This window comes from Garra rufa, chromosome 6, assembly GCF_049309525.1.
Source record: "Garra rufa chromosome 6, GarRuf1.0, whole genome shotgun sequence".
Taxonomy (NCBI): domain Eukaryota; kingdom Metazoa; phylum Chordata; class Actinopteri; order Cypriniformes; family Cyprinidae; genus Garra; species Garra rufa.
In genome coordinates this window covers 54,643,972-54,662,326 of record NC_133366.1, presented here as the reverse complement: position 1 = coordinate 54,662,326, position 18,355 = coordinate 54,643,972, and the positions used below count along the sequence as shown (strand labels likewise).

Here is an 18,355-nt window from a genome sequence, read left to right as displayed (position 1 = left end):
CAATTCATTGACCAGTGTTAATGTAATCAGATTACTTTTTTCAAGTAACTAGCACTACTTTTTAATTTGCAAGAAAATATCTGAGTTACTTTTTCAAATAAGTACACCAGTTACTTTGTTTTCCCATTTATTGACTGACAAGTCTCCTGCCCGCAAGTTGAGAGAAATCAGAAGTACAAAAGCGTTGTGTGCGCAGTGTAGTTCTAGATTAAATGTGAACATGCATAAATTCATCTCACTCGCAAAAAACAGACAAAACGAATTAAAGCAGTGAAATGCAAACTCAGAATATGATGCAAACCTCCAACAATTAAATATGTTAAATAACACAAATATCCTATGTATGTAATCCTGTTTTATTAATCAACGTTTTTGCTGCTCACCTTTGATGATCCAGTTCAACCACTTTAGATAAACTAACTTTTTTTTTTTTGCTAAAGAGTGTTGAACTTTACTCTCATTTGACTGTACAGATGTAAGTTAACTTTTCCTTCATCCTGAGGCTTATTGATTTCACTTTTTGATGTGAAAGTGCTTTTACATTAGCTAAAAATAGAACTTTTCATATTAAAAACAAACAAGCAAGCGCTGCCCAGATTTACAAAGTATCGCAAAAGTAACATAATGCATTACTTTGCATAAAAAGTAACTAAGTAAAATAATTACTTACTTTTTAGGGAGTAACGCAATATTGTAATGCATTACTTTTAAAAGTAACTTCCCTAATACTGGTCATGACAAAATTGTGCAGCTTTTTTAAATCAGAAAATTTACTATTAGAGTTTTTTACTTAAATAGTGTTCTGGTTGTTGTCTCAAATGAAAAGAGTTCACCCTCAGGTCTGCCTCAGTGCACATCCTAATCTATGATTTAATTTCCTTGTCATTCGTGTAATCTTCGTGCACTTAAGCTCTACAGAACTCCTGTGATAACTGTATTTGCTTTTGCTCTCAGACATGCCAAATGCACATGAACACAAAACGAATGTCTCATCCAGACAGTTTCCCATGCTTGAGTTATTCGTCCAGACTCCTGAAAGCCTCCGCAGGCAGCCGGGCTGAAGCGGGAGGTAGAGACGCGGCTGGAGGGGGCGAAGGCCAATTAGTCTTATATCTGCTTCACTTCAACAGTTTTTCCAGGAAAGCCCCGTGGCCTACAGAAAGAGCCTCCCGCGTTCACTCTGTCCCGTCTGAAACAATTACACACGAGGGTCTTTCAGCAGGGTCAGTCGAGGCTATAACTCATGGACTGGAACGCTACTACACATCTCAAACTAGCACAGAAAGAGCTGGTGCTAATATTTGAGAGCTTCCAGTAAGATGTGTGTTGCTTTAAGAATTTAAACTTTTCTTAGAAAGATATCCAAAGCAATGAATTAAGTCACTGCCACAGTAATTTTGTTTGTGCATTTTTTCTCATTAGTTTTTCTCCCCACAGGGATTTTAAAATGTCTTTGTTTATAAGCCATGGAACAAACCAACCAGCTGCAACACAACAATATTTGATTATAAACCAAGAATTGTTAAAAAATCAAATAATAAACAGCTTTAATAGGGTAAAGAAGTACAATCCTGCAAAGTAAAAACAATGGAGAAATATAAAACTGTGAAATTAATGATGTTGACTGTGTATATAGAAACAACATATTTTATGTTTAATGTAAAATATGCATGTATAGACCAATATTTAAGTGCTTCGTTAGTGGGCGGAGCTCTTTTGGACGAATTTTTCCATGAGTTTCAGTTCCATGATTCGTAGATATTTCTCTGCATAATTGTGGATAATGTAGCATGTACAGATCAATATTTAAGTACTTTGATAATGTAAGGAGAGTGCTTCATCAGTGGGCGAATTGTTCCATGAGTTTCAGTTCCATGATTGGTGGATATTTCTCTGCAGAATTGTGGATAATGCCGTTTTTCACCATGAATTCCACTGTTAAACATGAATATTTTAAAAAAGACATGCCAAATGGTATGCCATCGATTTACAGCCTCATAGTTCACAAAAGACCAGTCTTTAAGTTGGAGAAAATGAATGGGATTATCATTTCCAGGACTGACTGATGCACTCTAATAGTTTGACCCATCCCTACTAACCACCAACAAGGCAAACATCACATACATTTGATTCAAAACATCTACTAAAAAAACATGTTCACTAGAAAGTGTCTAGAATTAAGGCTGCAACATTTCTTACTTGTTGCATACAAAAGTGTATTTTCCCAGTGTGTTAATGCTTTGAAAATCAGACAATAAACAATTTGAATGGGGTAAAGAATTACAATCCCGCAAATTAAAAACAATGGAGAAATATAAAACTGAAATTAAAAATGTTGACGGTGTTTATAGAAACAACATATTTTATGTATAATGTAAAATATGCATGTATAGACCAATTTTTAAGTAGTTTGAGAATGTAAGGAGAGTGCTTCATTTGTTAGCGGAGCTCTTTTGGACAAATTGTTCCATGAGTTTCAGTTCCACGATTGGTGGTTTTTTACCATGAATTCCACTGTTAAACATGAATATTTAAAAAAAGGCAAATGATGGCTTGAACCAAACAGTATGCCATCGATTTACAACCTCATAGTTCCCAGAAGGCCAGTCTTTAAGTTGGAAAAAATGAATGGGATTTTCATTTCCAGGACTGACTGATGCACTCTACTAGTTACCCATGCATTTGACCTATCCCTACTAACCACCTACAAGACAAACATCACATACATTTGATTCAGATCATCTACTAAAAACATGTTTACTAGAATGTGTCTTGAATTAAGGCTGCAACATTTCTTACTTGTTGCATACAAAAGTGTTTTCTGTTCTATTCTAGTGTTTTTTTTTTTTTTTTTTCCAGCGTGTTGATGCATTGGACCTTTCAAACACCTGCTGGGGCCATTAAAGGGGCCAAACCTCAGTGAGAAATAACACATGACTGGAAAAAAAACACCTGACCCTTTCCTCTGGGTGTTCAAAATCAGGGTAAGCGATAAAACCCAGAAAAAACGAGTTACTGAGAATGGCTGACAGAAACTCCGAAGCAAAGACAGCAGAAGTGAGCAAAAGCCAAGACTACATGCCGTCCTCTATGCTGAAAACAAACAAGAGAGCAAACCCAAAAGCCCAGTGCTAATGGAATATGCCTGTGGCGCTCTCCAGCATCAGAGCCAAACTATGTCAGAAGTAATTACAGTTTGAAGGGCAATAACAAGTCATTTGTGGAGTAATTGTATCCACACCCTTTCCTTCAACAGGCGGTGCATTCCACTATCAGCAGCTTTCCATATAGCATCAAATACAGCCCGTCTGAAGGACTGCTAGCATTGATACCTACAGAGCAAACAGGAACATACAAAACTTGAGCCCTGTGGGATGCTGCAAATGCAAGCATGAATAAAAACCTACAGTATGGCTTTTTTCCAAAACCTAGTGAGATGTCTCCAAAGTTAGCACCCTAACCAAGATGAAAACTCAAAATGAGTTGATTTGGATTCATTCTAAAATGCATAAATGTAAATGTAAATAACTGATTTTTGCAGGACAACCTATAAGTGCACATCACCCTGGTTCCCTATTATTATTGCAGAAAATAAGCTCTGTGGCCAACAAAAGTTTATGATTCTTGCACATTTTGTTCATCGTGATAATCTTCAAAAATGAACACAACATTGAAGCCCAATAATAATAATAAATAGTCAGAAGACAAAAGTGGAATATTGATCACCAGTGTTGGAACAAGTTACTTTTAAAAGTAATGTGTTACAATATTGCGCTACTTCATAAAAAGTAACTAATTGTGTTACTTAGTTACGTTTTATGGAAAGTAATACATTGCGCTAGTTTTTGTCACTTTATTTAATCATAAACCTATTCAAAAACTCATTGACTTTGTCAATTTGACAGTTTGTTTCCGGGTAGCAAATTGCTAAAAATACAACAAAAAGGTACATTCAACTGTTACAAAAATGTAAATCTGCTTTAATAAAATGGAAACATTTATTGTGTTATGTTTCAAACCAGAAAAACCTGCATTTTTTTTAAATTCATCTGAACTATTTTTAAATAGGGTACAATGGGGCTAAAGGCACACAATATAAAAAAAGTGCTTTTCACTGTGTTCAAAATCTATGATTGCAGAAATAAATATACGTTTGTATTGAACATTTATGGAGAAAAAGATTTTGTGTGAAAATAAATAATACAAGTAGTTTATTTAGTCATTTAAAAGTCATTTAAAAGTTGTTTATTTTGTTAAAAAGTCATATAAATATAAAAGGTGGCAGCTAAAATGATGTCTTTTTTAATGATGTAAGTTAATACTTATTGAAAACAATCCCTTAAGCAAAGCTTGTACTATTATCTGCTTATTTTGAGGAACAATATAATATATGTTAGTATAAAAGAATATATTTTAAAATACAGACACATTATTTTTAAAAAGTAAAGATTCTGAAAGTACTGAAGGAGATCCCATAATAATTTAATATAGATGTACAGTAGTAACAACAAATTATATTTTATTATACAATATGATTAATATCATCTTTAAATATGATGATTTCATTCTAAACAGAGTGATTATGTCTAAGATGGACATCCAACATAATAAATTATATCTACCATTTGTCATGTCAACAAATGGAAAAGTCAACCATCTACTAATTATCATGTTAATTATCACGTGCCTTTTAGCCCCAACCACGGGGCGAAAAGTGAAATTCATAAGGAAGGCCTTTGTCTCAAAATATATTCAACAATTTTAGTGATTCTGATTTGCTACTTAAATCTACAACATTTTTAAAAAACATCAAGTATTAGATCAAGTAAGCAAAGAATTGACCTTGCACTGCTGTCTGCCATCACTTCAAGGATCAGACAAATTTGCACAAGTATTTTAAAAAGCGAATGTTTTGGAAAGTGCTATGCCAAGTTTTTCTGCCATTGTGCTCTATAAGTATATCTACAAATCAGCCATTTCTCAAATTCCCAACTCACAGTTGTGCAATGCATTTTGGGAATAGAATTTGGCCTAAATTTGGTGTCCTACCTTTTTGAAAAACCTTCAAGTCAGGAGCGCCTATGATGACTAAACGTGAGCATCTGAAACAGAGCAAATGACCCCCTTACATCGACACATTGTCATTATGTGTCTGGTTGTCGTGACCTGTTTACTAACCACTTTCATATAAATGTCAAGAGCTGCATTTGACGCAGCGAGGGTTTTGCTCATGAGTGTAATTATTATTATACAAAAAGCAGCAGCACTTCAGCGAGTTCAAACTGTGAAGACCTTGTTCATAAATACGGGCAGCACAGGATCTTTTCATCTCAAAGCTCGAGCCAGTGCCAACCGCAGTAAAGCGTGTCGCTCCAGGAAAACGTCTGCAATGACAGAGTGCAGATTCCGCTGTAATTCTGCTCCAGATGATGGAGGAGTAGATGGGGATCAAGCCGGGCTGTAAATCGCTGTCAGAATGACTCCACGAGTGGCTCCAAAGGTTCAGCACACATCAGTACGTTGTTTCTGTGTCAGCTGATGGGCATCAGATGGTGCAACCAGCTTCGTCTAGACAGAGCATACAGCAAATGTCAGCTTTTTGAAGCTATTCCAATGCACATGTAAACACACCGTACACAAAGAGATGCTGTGTGCATCACGAGATCTGGCCTGATTAGAAATGTTATTTTGCAAATCTTTAAAGCCCCATTTTGACACTTTCAGCAAGTAAGAGCTTTTAATAATCAGAAGACGTATTACCGATGTATTTTATGTAATAAAATCTAAATATCTTGAGCTTGTGTTAACCACAGACCTTATTTTAAAACCATGTATTAATTTTTTTACATTGGTCTTTTTGACAACAGCAGACATACGAGCTGATTGAAAATGCCAGATCATTCTCTTCCAGCAGGAGGCGCTATCAGAATGATACACAAAGCAGCGCCACAGCTAACTTTCAAACGTGCAGCGCTCATATTTATTCAATGGATAGCCTTATAAAGATTCTTCGCAATTCTTGCCTTTTAGTCCCCTCATTTAAGACAACCTGAAATCATAATTAAGACTTTCTTAACCCATAATAATACTGCAGTCATCAATGAAAATTAAGAGCTTTATTTTAAACACCCACTTTCAAAAACAACCCTTGCTTAGCCTACACAAAATACGTTTCTTTTTTTCCCCCCACTGTGTTCGGCGCACAAGAGAAATATTAGGGAAGTAAATATCAGCATATATTAGTCTATCATTGTCTCTGAGAGAATGTGCACGACAGATGCTGAAAGCGCTGTTTTTACTGTCACTTTAACATATTGCGCAGTTTTCACGTTGCTTGTGTGATATCCATTGGCTCACCTTCATGGTTTAAAACATAAACATGTATAAAAATACAGTATAAAAATATATATTTACAATATTTTGCGACGTAACCCCAACATAATGCGTTTTCCATCAACGTTTTTCACTCACTGAAAGCTATCTGTCTGTACGCAATGCGCCGATCTCTGCTCTCATCGCTGCACTGAAGATTGCACCCAAACGCTGACCCTGGTGTGCTTGAAATAATTTATTTTTTATTAGAAATTAGCGTTTGGCATTTTTTTATTTAATAATGTCAGAAGCTTTCACGGTCCGCATGGACACATCTTGCCGTCCGCCAGTTGACGACAAAGTTTACTTCACCATATTACAAATAAATCTAATCATGACAAACAATATATCATTGGGAAGTTCTAAGCCTAATATCTATATAAATAGATTTTTTACCACTGTTTTGTGTTACAAATTATGTAGGAATGTAATAAATTAATTTATGACAAGACTGCACCTCGAAAATCCACATCAAGACAGGGGTTCAGACCTTTTTCACAAAAAGACTTTATTGATTATCTAAAAATGTATCCTTTAAAATCAGACTTTCAATAACCATGGAAATTGTGCATGAAAATCATATTACAAAATGTTTGGTTCATGAATTTTAAAAATAGTGCATTTTTGTTAAAAATAGGGAGTGAGAGTTTAAGGGTTAAATGAAAACGTTCTATTAATGTTACTGGAAGAGCATTTGTTTATAACTTTGAGAGAACCTTGCCAGAACATTAGTCAACGATCTAAGAATGTTCCTTTTAGCTAGTTACCCTCACCTATGTGTGTCAAGATGTTTTCTGCATTTAGTGCAAAAACAAATTCAGTGTCCAAAATATTTAGGTGATGCACTTTCACGTTTTCCACCCCCACACATTTTCCACGGCTGGAGGAGGTCAAAAAATAAGTACGCTTGATTGAATTAGGCATATTGACTATTTCTCTTAAGGTTTAGCTGTGCACAAACTGATCCAAAGCATTTTATTGGCAGGCAGAGCGTATTAGTATGGAAACCCTCAATCAAGGATGAGGGAAATGTTGGAATTACCAAATTTTCCAAACGTTCCACATTCGCTGAGGTGGTTTGTGTTTTCCTGCTTCAGGTTTTTGACCCTATAGAGGTCTCATCTAACATTCACCATGATTTAAAAAATCGAGAACATTATTAAACAATTTCACAGGTGCAAGAGAATTTAACCAAGAACATAACACCAGTACACTTTTACACAGAAAAACATTTTAGTTCATCTGACAAACTTTTAACTCCAAATAAAGTCTGACACCCATGTTTGCTTTGACTCTACTTAAAAGGCAAGATCAGCTGCACTCAGAGAGATCTTATCCGACGCTTTTGAAGTTTACTGTTTGGATTCAGTTATTCAGTGATGGAAAACATCTGCTAAGATCTGATCTCGCTGCACTGCCATAAAACTCGCATTTTACGCTGTTTGTTTGTTTCATGGGAAAATTTATTGCGTTTGATTACATAACAAGCATTTACGGCAAAATATGAGGTGGAAACCAAGGTGGAAACCCGAGGAAACTACAGATTGTTTCTTCGTGGAGTTGGCAGTGAAGCGCCGCAGGGTTAGTTGGATGGATTGGGTGGGTTGTGTTTATGGGTGGTACCTCGTTTTGTTCTGGAATGATGGAAGGCGTTCCTTGACCTTCTGCTGCCGCAGGGCCTTCACAACACACGGTTGACTTTATAGATTAAATGTATAAATCTAGCTAACAGGAAACATTCTCACAACTCTCACTAACATTTTTTAAAAAGTTATATAAATGTTAGGACAAATGTGACCCTGGACCACAAAACCAGTCTTAAGTAGAACAGGTATATTTGTAGCAATAGCCAAAAATACATTTGGGTCAAAATTGTTGATTTTTCTTTTATGCCAAAAATCATTAGGATATTAAGTAAAGATCATGTTCCATGAAGATATTTTGTACATTTCCTACAGTAAATATATATTTTTTAATTGATAATATGCATTGCTAAGAACTTCATTTGGACAACTTTAAAAAGCATTTTCTCAATATTTAGATTTTTTGCACCCTCAGATTTCAGATTTTCAAACAGTTGTATGTCAGCCAAATATTATCCTATCCTAACAAACCAAACCAAACATCAGTGGAAGGCTTATTTAGTCTCAATTTATGACTGGTTTTGTGGTCCAGGGTCACATTTATGGAACATATTTCTAAAACATTTTAAATGTTGCTACTTGTTTCAAAAGTAACATTCAAAAGTAACATTTCCATACTGTTTGCAAAATGATACAATGAAATGTTTTCTAAAGTTTGCATAACCAAGAAATAAAATATTTTGAAAACCGAACATTTTGAACATTCAGAATATTTTTGGTAATTTCTAAAATAATTATTTTTTTTAACTTTATTAATATTTGACATACAATATCATAACACTGAGAAAGCATTCTTAGAACAACATCCTCAAAATGCCATTATGATGTTTTTTTGTGCTTGATCAATGTTTTAAGAAATGTTTTTTTTTTATAATCTTTAAATGATGTTATAATCACAAGTGTCATGTGCTTGGACTGTTTTCCCTGTGTTCCTGTTTCTGTTCCTGGGTTTCCTTATATGGTTATTTTCCTGTTCTTGTTAAGTTGATGGTTAATTAACCCCTCACCTGTTTCTGTTCTCCCTAATTGCTTTCTATGTGTTTATAAGCCCTGTCTGTTCCTTAGCTCCCTGTTTGCTATTTTTTGTGTTCAGATGGACTTTTCACGCGCACTTATTATTAAAGTTCCCCCCCTTTGGACTATCCTCTGTTGTGCGCTTTATTATACAGCCAACATTCCTGACAACAAGAAACATTTTTAGATTATAAAAATAAACGTTCAAATAATGTCACATTTTGGGTACCTTTTTGTAACCTTTAAATAACATTATGATCATGACAAGAAAACATTTAAACTTTCTTTAAATATTAAAAGTAACATTCAAATAGTGTTACATTTTGGGTAAAAATAACTTTAGTAGAATGTTGCAAGAAACTGTAACTTTTGAATAACATTCAAATCAAAGAAAAAAAAAAAGCACATTTCAATGTTTTCGAAACATTTAAAAACAGTGTATCCACAACGTTTTTACTAAATGGGTTACCTGAAAAGATTAATACATCACAAAACACTTCATGGAGTTTACATTTGCCTATACACTGTGTGCATGGAATCATGTGCATTGATGAGAAAACACATAATAAACATCCTACATTTTTTGTGTCTACTCGGTTTTTACTGAAGCAGCTAGTTTTCTGCTTAAAAAGTGTGGTTGATTGTATTTGCTGCTCTCTAGATGGCCATTTTACACGCATCATATAAAAAGATTCTCAGGCCGGATTCCTCCCGCCGTCATTAGGAATGGAATTCTGCTTCCTGAAGAAGGAAAAAGCTTGTAAATGTCTGGGGGTGTAATAAGATCCGCGTGAAATGCGTGTGAGACAAAGCATTACAGAAACCACAGGCCTGCTGGTGCCCTACTTAAAACCACTCAAAAACACACTGACAAATACAAATATAGAGGTCAAAATTAATAAAACTTAACAACCTCCCAGAGCAACTGCATATCAATGACATTTAGCAACACCCTAGTAACCATCCACAATGCCGTAGCAATTGCTTTTTGAGATTTGTTAGATGCTAAAGAGCTTCTGCAGACTGAAGGTGTGGAGTCAGACGCCGCTGCTGCTTTCTGAAGAGCTGCTGAACCTCCACAGGAAGTGGAATCTCTGTGGAGCCGCAACAAGCGCAGGAATTTCCTGTGCCAGACCAACATCAGGCCACCGGCGTGAGAAACACGCCGACCGATCTTCATCTCTTCTTCTCTCTTTTCATCCTCTTTTGTCCCTCCAGACACACCCAACATGCCATTCTGACCACCCAGAGTTCCCTGTTCATTCAAGGACTGCTCAGTTCAACATAACTCAACTCTGACTCTATTTGTGCTCTTAATTCCTGTTCCTGCTCTTGTTGTGAATCATTTAGCAGTGATGTCATTCTGCAGAAAAACATGTTTGTTTTCACAATCTTTCATTTAGATGTAATAACTGACTTCACCATTGAAACAATGTTCATTTTAAGCTGACATCATCTAGGCCGATGATGAAACAGTTTCAGGAGAGACACATCTTCTCGAGAACGTCCACTTCTCACCATCACAACAGTTCCTAATGGAAAAATCAGAATAAGTGAATTATAGAATTAAAGCCTGACCTTCTATTTACATATTGTTAAATATTCTGATTTATACTGAGTGTTTGTGTTTCAGTGTTTGTCCAATCTCAAGGTTATATATGTGTGTGTCTGGATTTACCTTTTGTGGATTAAAGATTTAAGTCTACAAGTTTAGTCTTGTTTAAATAAACAAAATGAAAACAAGTAGATAGAATAGAAATAGAATGGGGAGTGTTAAAGTTTTGTGGGTTTTTGATATTTTATTTTGAGTTTGACAATTTGATTTATTTTTATTTCAGTTTTATTACCATTTTATCATTTCAACTTACTGACAATTAGAAATGTTGACTTGCAATGAACTAAAACAAGTAATTTAAGTAATAAAATAAGTAGTTTTGAAGTATTCTATTTTAGTTACCATTTATTTTAAGTAAAACATATTTATTTTATTTTTCGATTTATTTTAATAGTTAACATTAATAACCCGGATTTAACCTCGTGCATTGAAAAAAAATATTTTCTTACTTGGATTTTTTTTGTCTTGTTTCCAGCCAAAATATCTAAAAATTCTTAAATCAAGGATTTTCTAGACAAGTCAAAATTATTTTCTTGTTTTCAGACAAAGAAGTCAAAATTAAGTGCATTTTTGCCTGAAACATGAAAAATAATCTTGTTTTCTGTTAGAAATAAGATTTTATTGCTTACCCCAGTGGCAGATTATTTAACTTGTTCTAAGCAAAAACTCACGTAATTTTGACTTGTTCTTTCTGAAAACAAGAAAATAATTTTTACTTGTCTAGAAAATCCTCCTTGATTTAAGAATTTTTAGATAATTTGGCTGGAAACAAGACAAAAAATCTAAGTAAAGCCTTTTTTGTAGTGTGTCGTTCCAAACTCATATGCTGTTTTTTTTTGTTTTTTTGTGGAATGCAAAATTGATTTTAATGAATTGCATTTCCACACAACAACATTTATAGTGTCAAGCTCCAAAAAGAACAAAAAACCCACATAAAAGCACCATAAAACTTTCATAACATGGCTTGTGCTTTATATTTATTATTGCGATTTCATAAGATGTCTTTCATTCATTCTGGAATCTTAAAAAACCCCACAACGCTTCGGGATTGTCTTCTTTAATATTTAGACATCTTTATTCATTTTAGAGCTTGACAGTCATGGTCACTATGAAAGGCAAAACTGAGGGTGAGTATGCCAGAATGGTTATTTTTAGGTCAAGTAATGCATTTAAACCATGTCAAATCTAATAAGACTGGACTTGAGATTCTAGCATGTATATCATTGGAGACGAATGAACATACTTTAAGGGAGTTTTCCTGGTGAAGGCGTTTGACCGCATTCCCATGACCAGCCGCACACGTTATGATTTAGAGTCGAGGGCCACACACGCTCATGACCTACTGTTCTGGCCCTAAGTGCACTTCAGCATCTCACCATCTAACATTAACACACACACAGACTGTAAGAAGGGTTTCCTCTTCTATACCACTCCTATGTTCCTTGGCATGTGGTTTGTTTATGCTGGACGGAGGCCACGTCACGTCTGAAATAATAGGTGTGACACGTAAAGAAAAATAGACTGATACCCACTGACTGTGGGGAAGCTGTTTGTCCGAGCACGATCAAAGGATGACCTGATATTCCCCTGTTATTCATCAAACGCTTCCATATTTTCACACAATAAATTTAGGATTGAGGTCAGAATTATGCCAGTGTTTAATTACTGAAGATTATTAATATACTAATATCATAACTTCAGCTTGTTCAAAGTTGTCTGGTCTTTACTAATGTTCTTTGTGCATGTGCATTGTTCATGAAGTAACAAGTGGATACTTATGAAACATTTTTTAAATGTTTCAGAATGTTTAAAGAACATTCAAATGTTACATTAAACAAAATGATACAATGAAATGTTTCTTTAACACTTTTATAACAAAGATTTTTTTTTTAACATTTAAAAAACTGGATTTTATCCAAACTTTATTTGAACATATTTTTATTAGCTGGGGATATAGAAACTACCCAGCAAACAAATGTATGTTCTAAGAACATTTTGCAAGCATTTCCATTAAGTTATGAAATCTCTGAAAAATCTGAATTTTATTTGAATGTTTAAAATGTCCAGTATTTAAATGTTTTAAAAAAGTTTTTTTTTTTTTTTTTTTTTAATCTTGGTTACATGGATATTAAGGGATCGTTTATGAGCCTGGGCCACAAAACCAGTTACAAGTGTCACTTTTTCGAAATTGAGATTTATGCATCCTCTGAAAGGTGGAAATTTACAAAATATCTTCATGGAACATGATCTTTACTTCATAACCTAATTATTTTTGGCATAAAAGAAAAAAATGAATAATGTATTTTTGGCTATTGCAACAAATATACCCTTTCTACTTAAGACTGGTTTTGTGGTCCAGGGTCACATTTAATTTTGCAAACATCATGTAAACATTACTTTTGAATGTTCTCTGAACAAGTAGTAACTTTTAAAATATGTCCAACTAAAACATTTCAGAAAATTAGAATGAAATTTCACTTAACCTTCCTAAAATAACTGAGTTTGTTCCCTGCAACTAATGTTTATGAAGTGTGTGATTCAAACCAAAGAACAAATTCTTAATTAAAATATTGCAAAATACAGTTTTATGGGTGGTAATGAATATTTATGGCCATAATTGTTTTCAGTTCAGCTGGCAGGTCTGGCAAAACATTAATTTTAGACATTGCTAACCAGTTCACATTACATTAGCACATAATGGAGTGGTAACTGTGATTCACTTACAGTTGATTCCACATTGTTTTGTTATAAAATGATCACACGCATGTTAATTATTGTTCCCGCTCGAGAACTCCAGACTACACGGCTGTTTTAACGCACATTACTGGAAAATCGTCTCATTTTTCTCTCGGCGTGACTCACACAAACAGTCTGGAGCCGCAGGTAGCCAATGAGAATGTCAGCTGACAGATCATGTGACCGGGCACTTTGTAAACATTCTGTATGGAGGTCACGCTGAGCCTTCTCAGTTCTCATCCATCCTCATGCTCGCTTCAAAACAGCACGTTCCCTTGGGAAACACATCATCAGGAACAACTGTAAATACGTGAATGAAGTGGGAACGTGTAATGACTGAGAGCTGCTGTCATCGCTGCGCTTTAGACTGGACCAGAACATTACTGATGTTTTCTTCAACAGGAATTTAATTGTGTTGACATTTACTCTGGCCTGCTGCACAAGTGTGTCGCTGAAATGTGATTTTAGCAGGAAAAACTCTCTTGAAAAGCGTCCATCCGCGGCCGGCCGTACGGAAAACACTTCAGAAACTTGGTGAAATGTTTGTAAACTTGAATACTGATTATTACAAAGCTGTAGCTCAAAAACCAAAGCAGAATGTTCAGTTCTGATCTTGTTTACTTGCTAAAAGTACAACTAAACAACTAAACATCCAAACAACGCTTTGTTTTTTAAAAGGAAATTCATCAAGGATGCATTAAAGCGATTTATGATGTTATCGAATTTAGAATGTTACAAAAAGTATGCTGTTTTTTTTAAAACTTTCTATTTATTAAAGAATCTTCAGAAATAAAATGTATCAGTTTCCATAAAAATATTAGGCGCCACAACTGTTTTCAAGAGTGATAATAATCAGAAATGTTTCTTGAGCGGCAAATCAGCAAATTAGAATGATTTCTGAAGGATCATGTGACACTGAAGACTGAGTAATGATGCTGAAAATTCAGATTTGATCACAAAAATAAATTACATTTTAAAATGTATTCACATAGATAATAGCTATTTTAAAATGTAAAAGTATTTGGTAACACTTTACAATAAGGTTCATTAGTTAACATTAGTTAACCACATTAGTTAACATGAACTAATAATGAACTGCACTTATACAGCGTTTATTAATCTTTGTTAATGTTAATTTCAACATTTACTAATACATTATTAAAATCTTGTTAACATTAGTTAATGCAGTGTGAACTAACATGAACAAACAATGAACAACTGCATTTCCGTTAACTAACGTTAATGAAGATTAGTAAATACAGTAACTAATGTATTGCTCATCGTTAGTTCATGTTAGTTAATACATTAACTAATGTTTAACTAATGAACCTTATTGTAAAGTGTTACCAAGTATTTTATTAAATGCAGCCTTGGTGAGTGAAATAATTCTGCCTGAATACTAATAAAATTGTGTGCATTTTGTACAGCATAAGAGCTTCATTGCTTTATAATTTTCAGAGATTCAGAAGCAAAGGGGTTAACTGGATTACAGGTGAAATGTTTGTAAACTTGAATACTGATTATTACAAAGCTGCAGCTCAAAAACCAAAGCAGTTCTGATCTTGTTTACTTGCTAAAAATAACTAAACATCCAAACTATGCTTACTTTTTTTAAAGGAAATTCATCAAGGATGCATTAAATTGATCAAAAGTGCCAGTAAAGACATTTATAATGTTGCAAAAGATTTTAATTTTAAATAAATGCTGTTTTTTTATTACTTTTTATTAAAAAAATCCTGATAAATAATATGTATCAGTTTCCATAAGAATATTGGGCAGCACAACTGTTTTCAACATTGATAATAATCAGAAATGTTCCTAAACTGCAAATTAGTATATTAGAATGATTTCTGCAGCATCATGTGACACTGAAGACTGGAGTAAAGATGTTGAAAATTCAGCTTTGATCACAAAAATAAATTAAAATTTAAAATATATTCACATAGAAAACAGCTATTTTAAATTGTAAAAATATTTCATATTTTTGCTGTATTTTTGATTAAATGCAGCCTTGGTGAGTCAAATAAATCTACCTGAATACTAATAAAATTGTGTGCATTTTGTGCAGCATAAGAGCTTATAATTCTCAGAGTTTCAGAAGCAAAGGGGTTAACTGGATTACAGTTCAGTGACTTGACTTCCTGTTCTTTATAATGTACAGCATCAGAGATTGACTTCAGGGCTGAGCTGAAGGAAGACGTCAGGGTGGGGTGAAGCGGAGAACAATCGCTCGTTCCTGCCCAGGAAAAGCTCCCCAGCCCATAGACCCTCGATGGAGAACCGGACACGATTGTTGTCTTCTGCCAAGACTCTTCCTCTCAGGACAGATGTGCTCGACCCGCTACATGATTCGAGACTTCACACCCTTTGCGGCACGACGCCAACGCTAACAAAGCGTTTGATCTCTATAAGCTGGACTGATAAATGACTCGGAGGGAACATCTAGTAACTGCAGCCATTGTTTGCTCTCTTATTCGAAACTGCTGTGTCAATGTTATAAACTCCTCAGGCCAGAAAACTCTCACAAGACCATCTTATCATCCTTTGTTCTCTCTCAGTCTGGTTACTTGTGCATTTTTAGGAAAAATCCTGATTTTGATCAATTTCGTTTGGGCCCAGCTAACAGGAAACATTTTTCAGAATGTTCTGATAAGGTTCTCTCAAAAGTTATGAGCAAACAGTCTTCCAGTAACGTTGATAGAACGTTTGTTCAGAGTTACCTGGTCTTTAATGATGTTCTAAAAATGTTATTTGTGATCCTGGACCACAAAACCACTCATAGCACAAGTATATTTGTAGCAATAACCAACAAAATTGTGTTTTTTTTTAATGCCAAAAATCATTAGGATATTAAGTAAGGATCATGTTATGAAGATATGTTGTAAATTTTCCACCATAAATTAAAAACTAAAAATTGACTGTTATGACTGGTTTTGTGGTCCAGGGTCACAAATTATGGAACATATTTCTACAAATAAGTGTTGCTAGTTGTTTCAGAATGTTCAGAGAACATTCAAAAGTAACATTTCATTGTATCATTTTGCAAACGGTATGGAAATGTTTTTTAAACGTTTGCATAACCAGGAAAAAATGTTTTCTACCATAATTTTAAAATGCAAACAATTTTAAAGGCAATTTTCTTACTATTTAGATTTTTTTTTTGTACCCTCAGATACCAGATTTTCAAATAGTTGTATCTCTGCCAAACATTAATGGAAAGCTTATGTATTCAGCTTTCAGATGATATATAAAACTCAATTTAAAAAAAAGGACTCTTATGACTGAAAAAATTGTAATTAAATCCTCATTCAGATTCGGAGAAAGGGCGGGGCTTGCTGAGGCATTGTATATTTGCATAGCACCACCCTCAAATATTTCCCAACTAGTTGCCTGTTTTTTTCTTGCCTTTTTTGTAGCAAAGTCTGTTTAAAACTTTTAAGTGTCACTTTTATTACAAATTAACAATTTAACAAAATAAAACAATGTATTAAGAAGGTTAAAACTTGTGTAAGCGTGTTGATGGGGGAGTAGTCAGTTAATCCACTCTCAGGTTTGGCTTGCAATCATTTTAAATTAATCATCAACAGCGTTACATAAATAGAAAGCTTATTTATTAAGCTTTCAGATGATGTATAAATCTCAATTTATGACCGGCTTTGTGGTCCAGGGCCACATTTATGGATATTTCTGAAACATTTTTTAAATGTTGCTACTTGTTTCAGAATGTTCAGAGAACATTTCCGTAATGTTTGCAAAATGATACAATTAAATGTATCATGCATAACCAGGATTTTTTTTTTTTTTTTTTTTTTTTAATTTTAAAATTTAAAAAAAAAATTTTAATTTTTTTTTACCGTTAGTTAAAAAATTAAAAACTTAATTTTTGATTAGTAATTTGCATTGCTAAGAACTCAAACTGGACAACTTTAAAAGCAATTTTCTCAGTATTTTAATTTTTTTTTGTACCCTCAGATACCAAATTTTCTAATGTTTCAAAAGTTGTATCTCGGCCAAACATCAATGGAAAACCTATTTTTTTCAGCTTTCAGATGACATTTATGGAACATATTTCTGAAACATTTTTTAAATGTTGCTACTTGTTTCAGAGAACATTTAAAAGTAACATTTCCATAATGATGCACAATGATACAATGAAATGTTTTCTAAACGTTTGCATAACCAAGAAAAAAAATGTTAATAAAATATTTAGAAACTTTTTGAAATTATTACAATTATTTCTAAAATTTAATTTACTAGCAATCGCGTATTAAAATTTTGAGAATTATTTTACGCTTTTTCTTTTAGTTTAAAATTTAAATCACTTTTGTGACATCACCTGTGTTGTTTAACCTCAAACTTACTGCCGTCTCAAGCAACAGGTGTGTAAAGGTCTAACCCTGTTCTTTCCGGTTCTCATGTTAATCAGAAGGCCGAATCCACCAGGAAAGGTTTACCTTACTTAAACCAGCTTTACCGCAGAGGCCTCTTGCAGCCCTTGCTCCAAACACCCAGAAACTGGATCCATAAAACAGGGATTAGACAAATGCGGAGCTCGCGAGACTCCAAGGACTTTAAGGAGCAGATGGAGGAATGCCATGAAGTGGCCCCATGGGAGAGCGAAACCGCTGACCCCTCGAGCGCGGCCTGTTCCTGTTAGACACGGACACATCTGGAGGAAATAATGCCTTTGACGTACCTGTTCTGTTCCTGCAGGTGAAACCAGAGGTACGCTCAGGCATCTGGACGCTCTGCGGCACCGGAAATAGGAAATGAACGTGCGTGCTCAAGAATCTGGAGCAAGAATTTCACTTTGCTTTCAGAGAACAAACAAATGTTTCTTGCTTCAAGCGTAAACCTCCCTGGACTTTTGCTTAGACTAGAAAAAAGTGTCTGAGAATTAGTTAAGACAAAACAAACTTCAGGAATCTGGAGGGAAACTTAATTAAATGAGAAAAAAACAAGACTTAAAATACCC

At 34.3% G+C, this 18,355-nt stretch overlaps 1 protein-coding gene across 1 annotated transcript in view; it reads right to left on the bottom strand.

Moving 5' to 3' along the window:
* Window positions 1–18,119, bottom strand: part of LOC141336988 (sodium- and chloride-dependent GABA transporter 2-like) — a 59,523-nt gene extending 41,404 nt beyond the window's left edge. The window contains exons 1-4 of the mRNA XM_073842708.1: window positions 18,077–18,119; window positions 17,855–18,030; window positions 10,054–10,284; window positions 7,996–8,051 (exon numbers count right to left, since the gene is read on the bottom strand). Coding sequence (XP_073698809.1) covers window positions 7,996–8,051; window positions 10,054–10,284; window positions 17,855–18,030; window positions 18,077–18,119 — 506 coding nt within the window. The remainder of the gene's footprint in view (window positions 1–7,995; window positions 8,052–10,053; window positions 10,285–17,854; window positions 18,031–18,076) is intronic.
* Window positions 18,120–18,355: the final 236 nt, after the last annotated feature.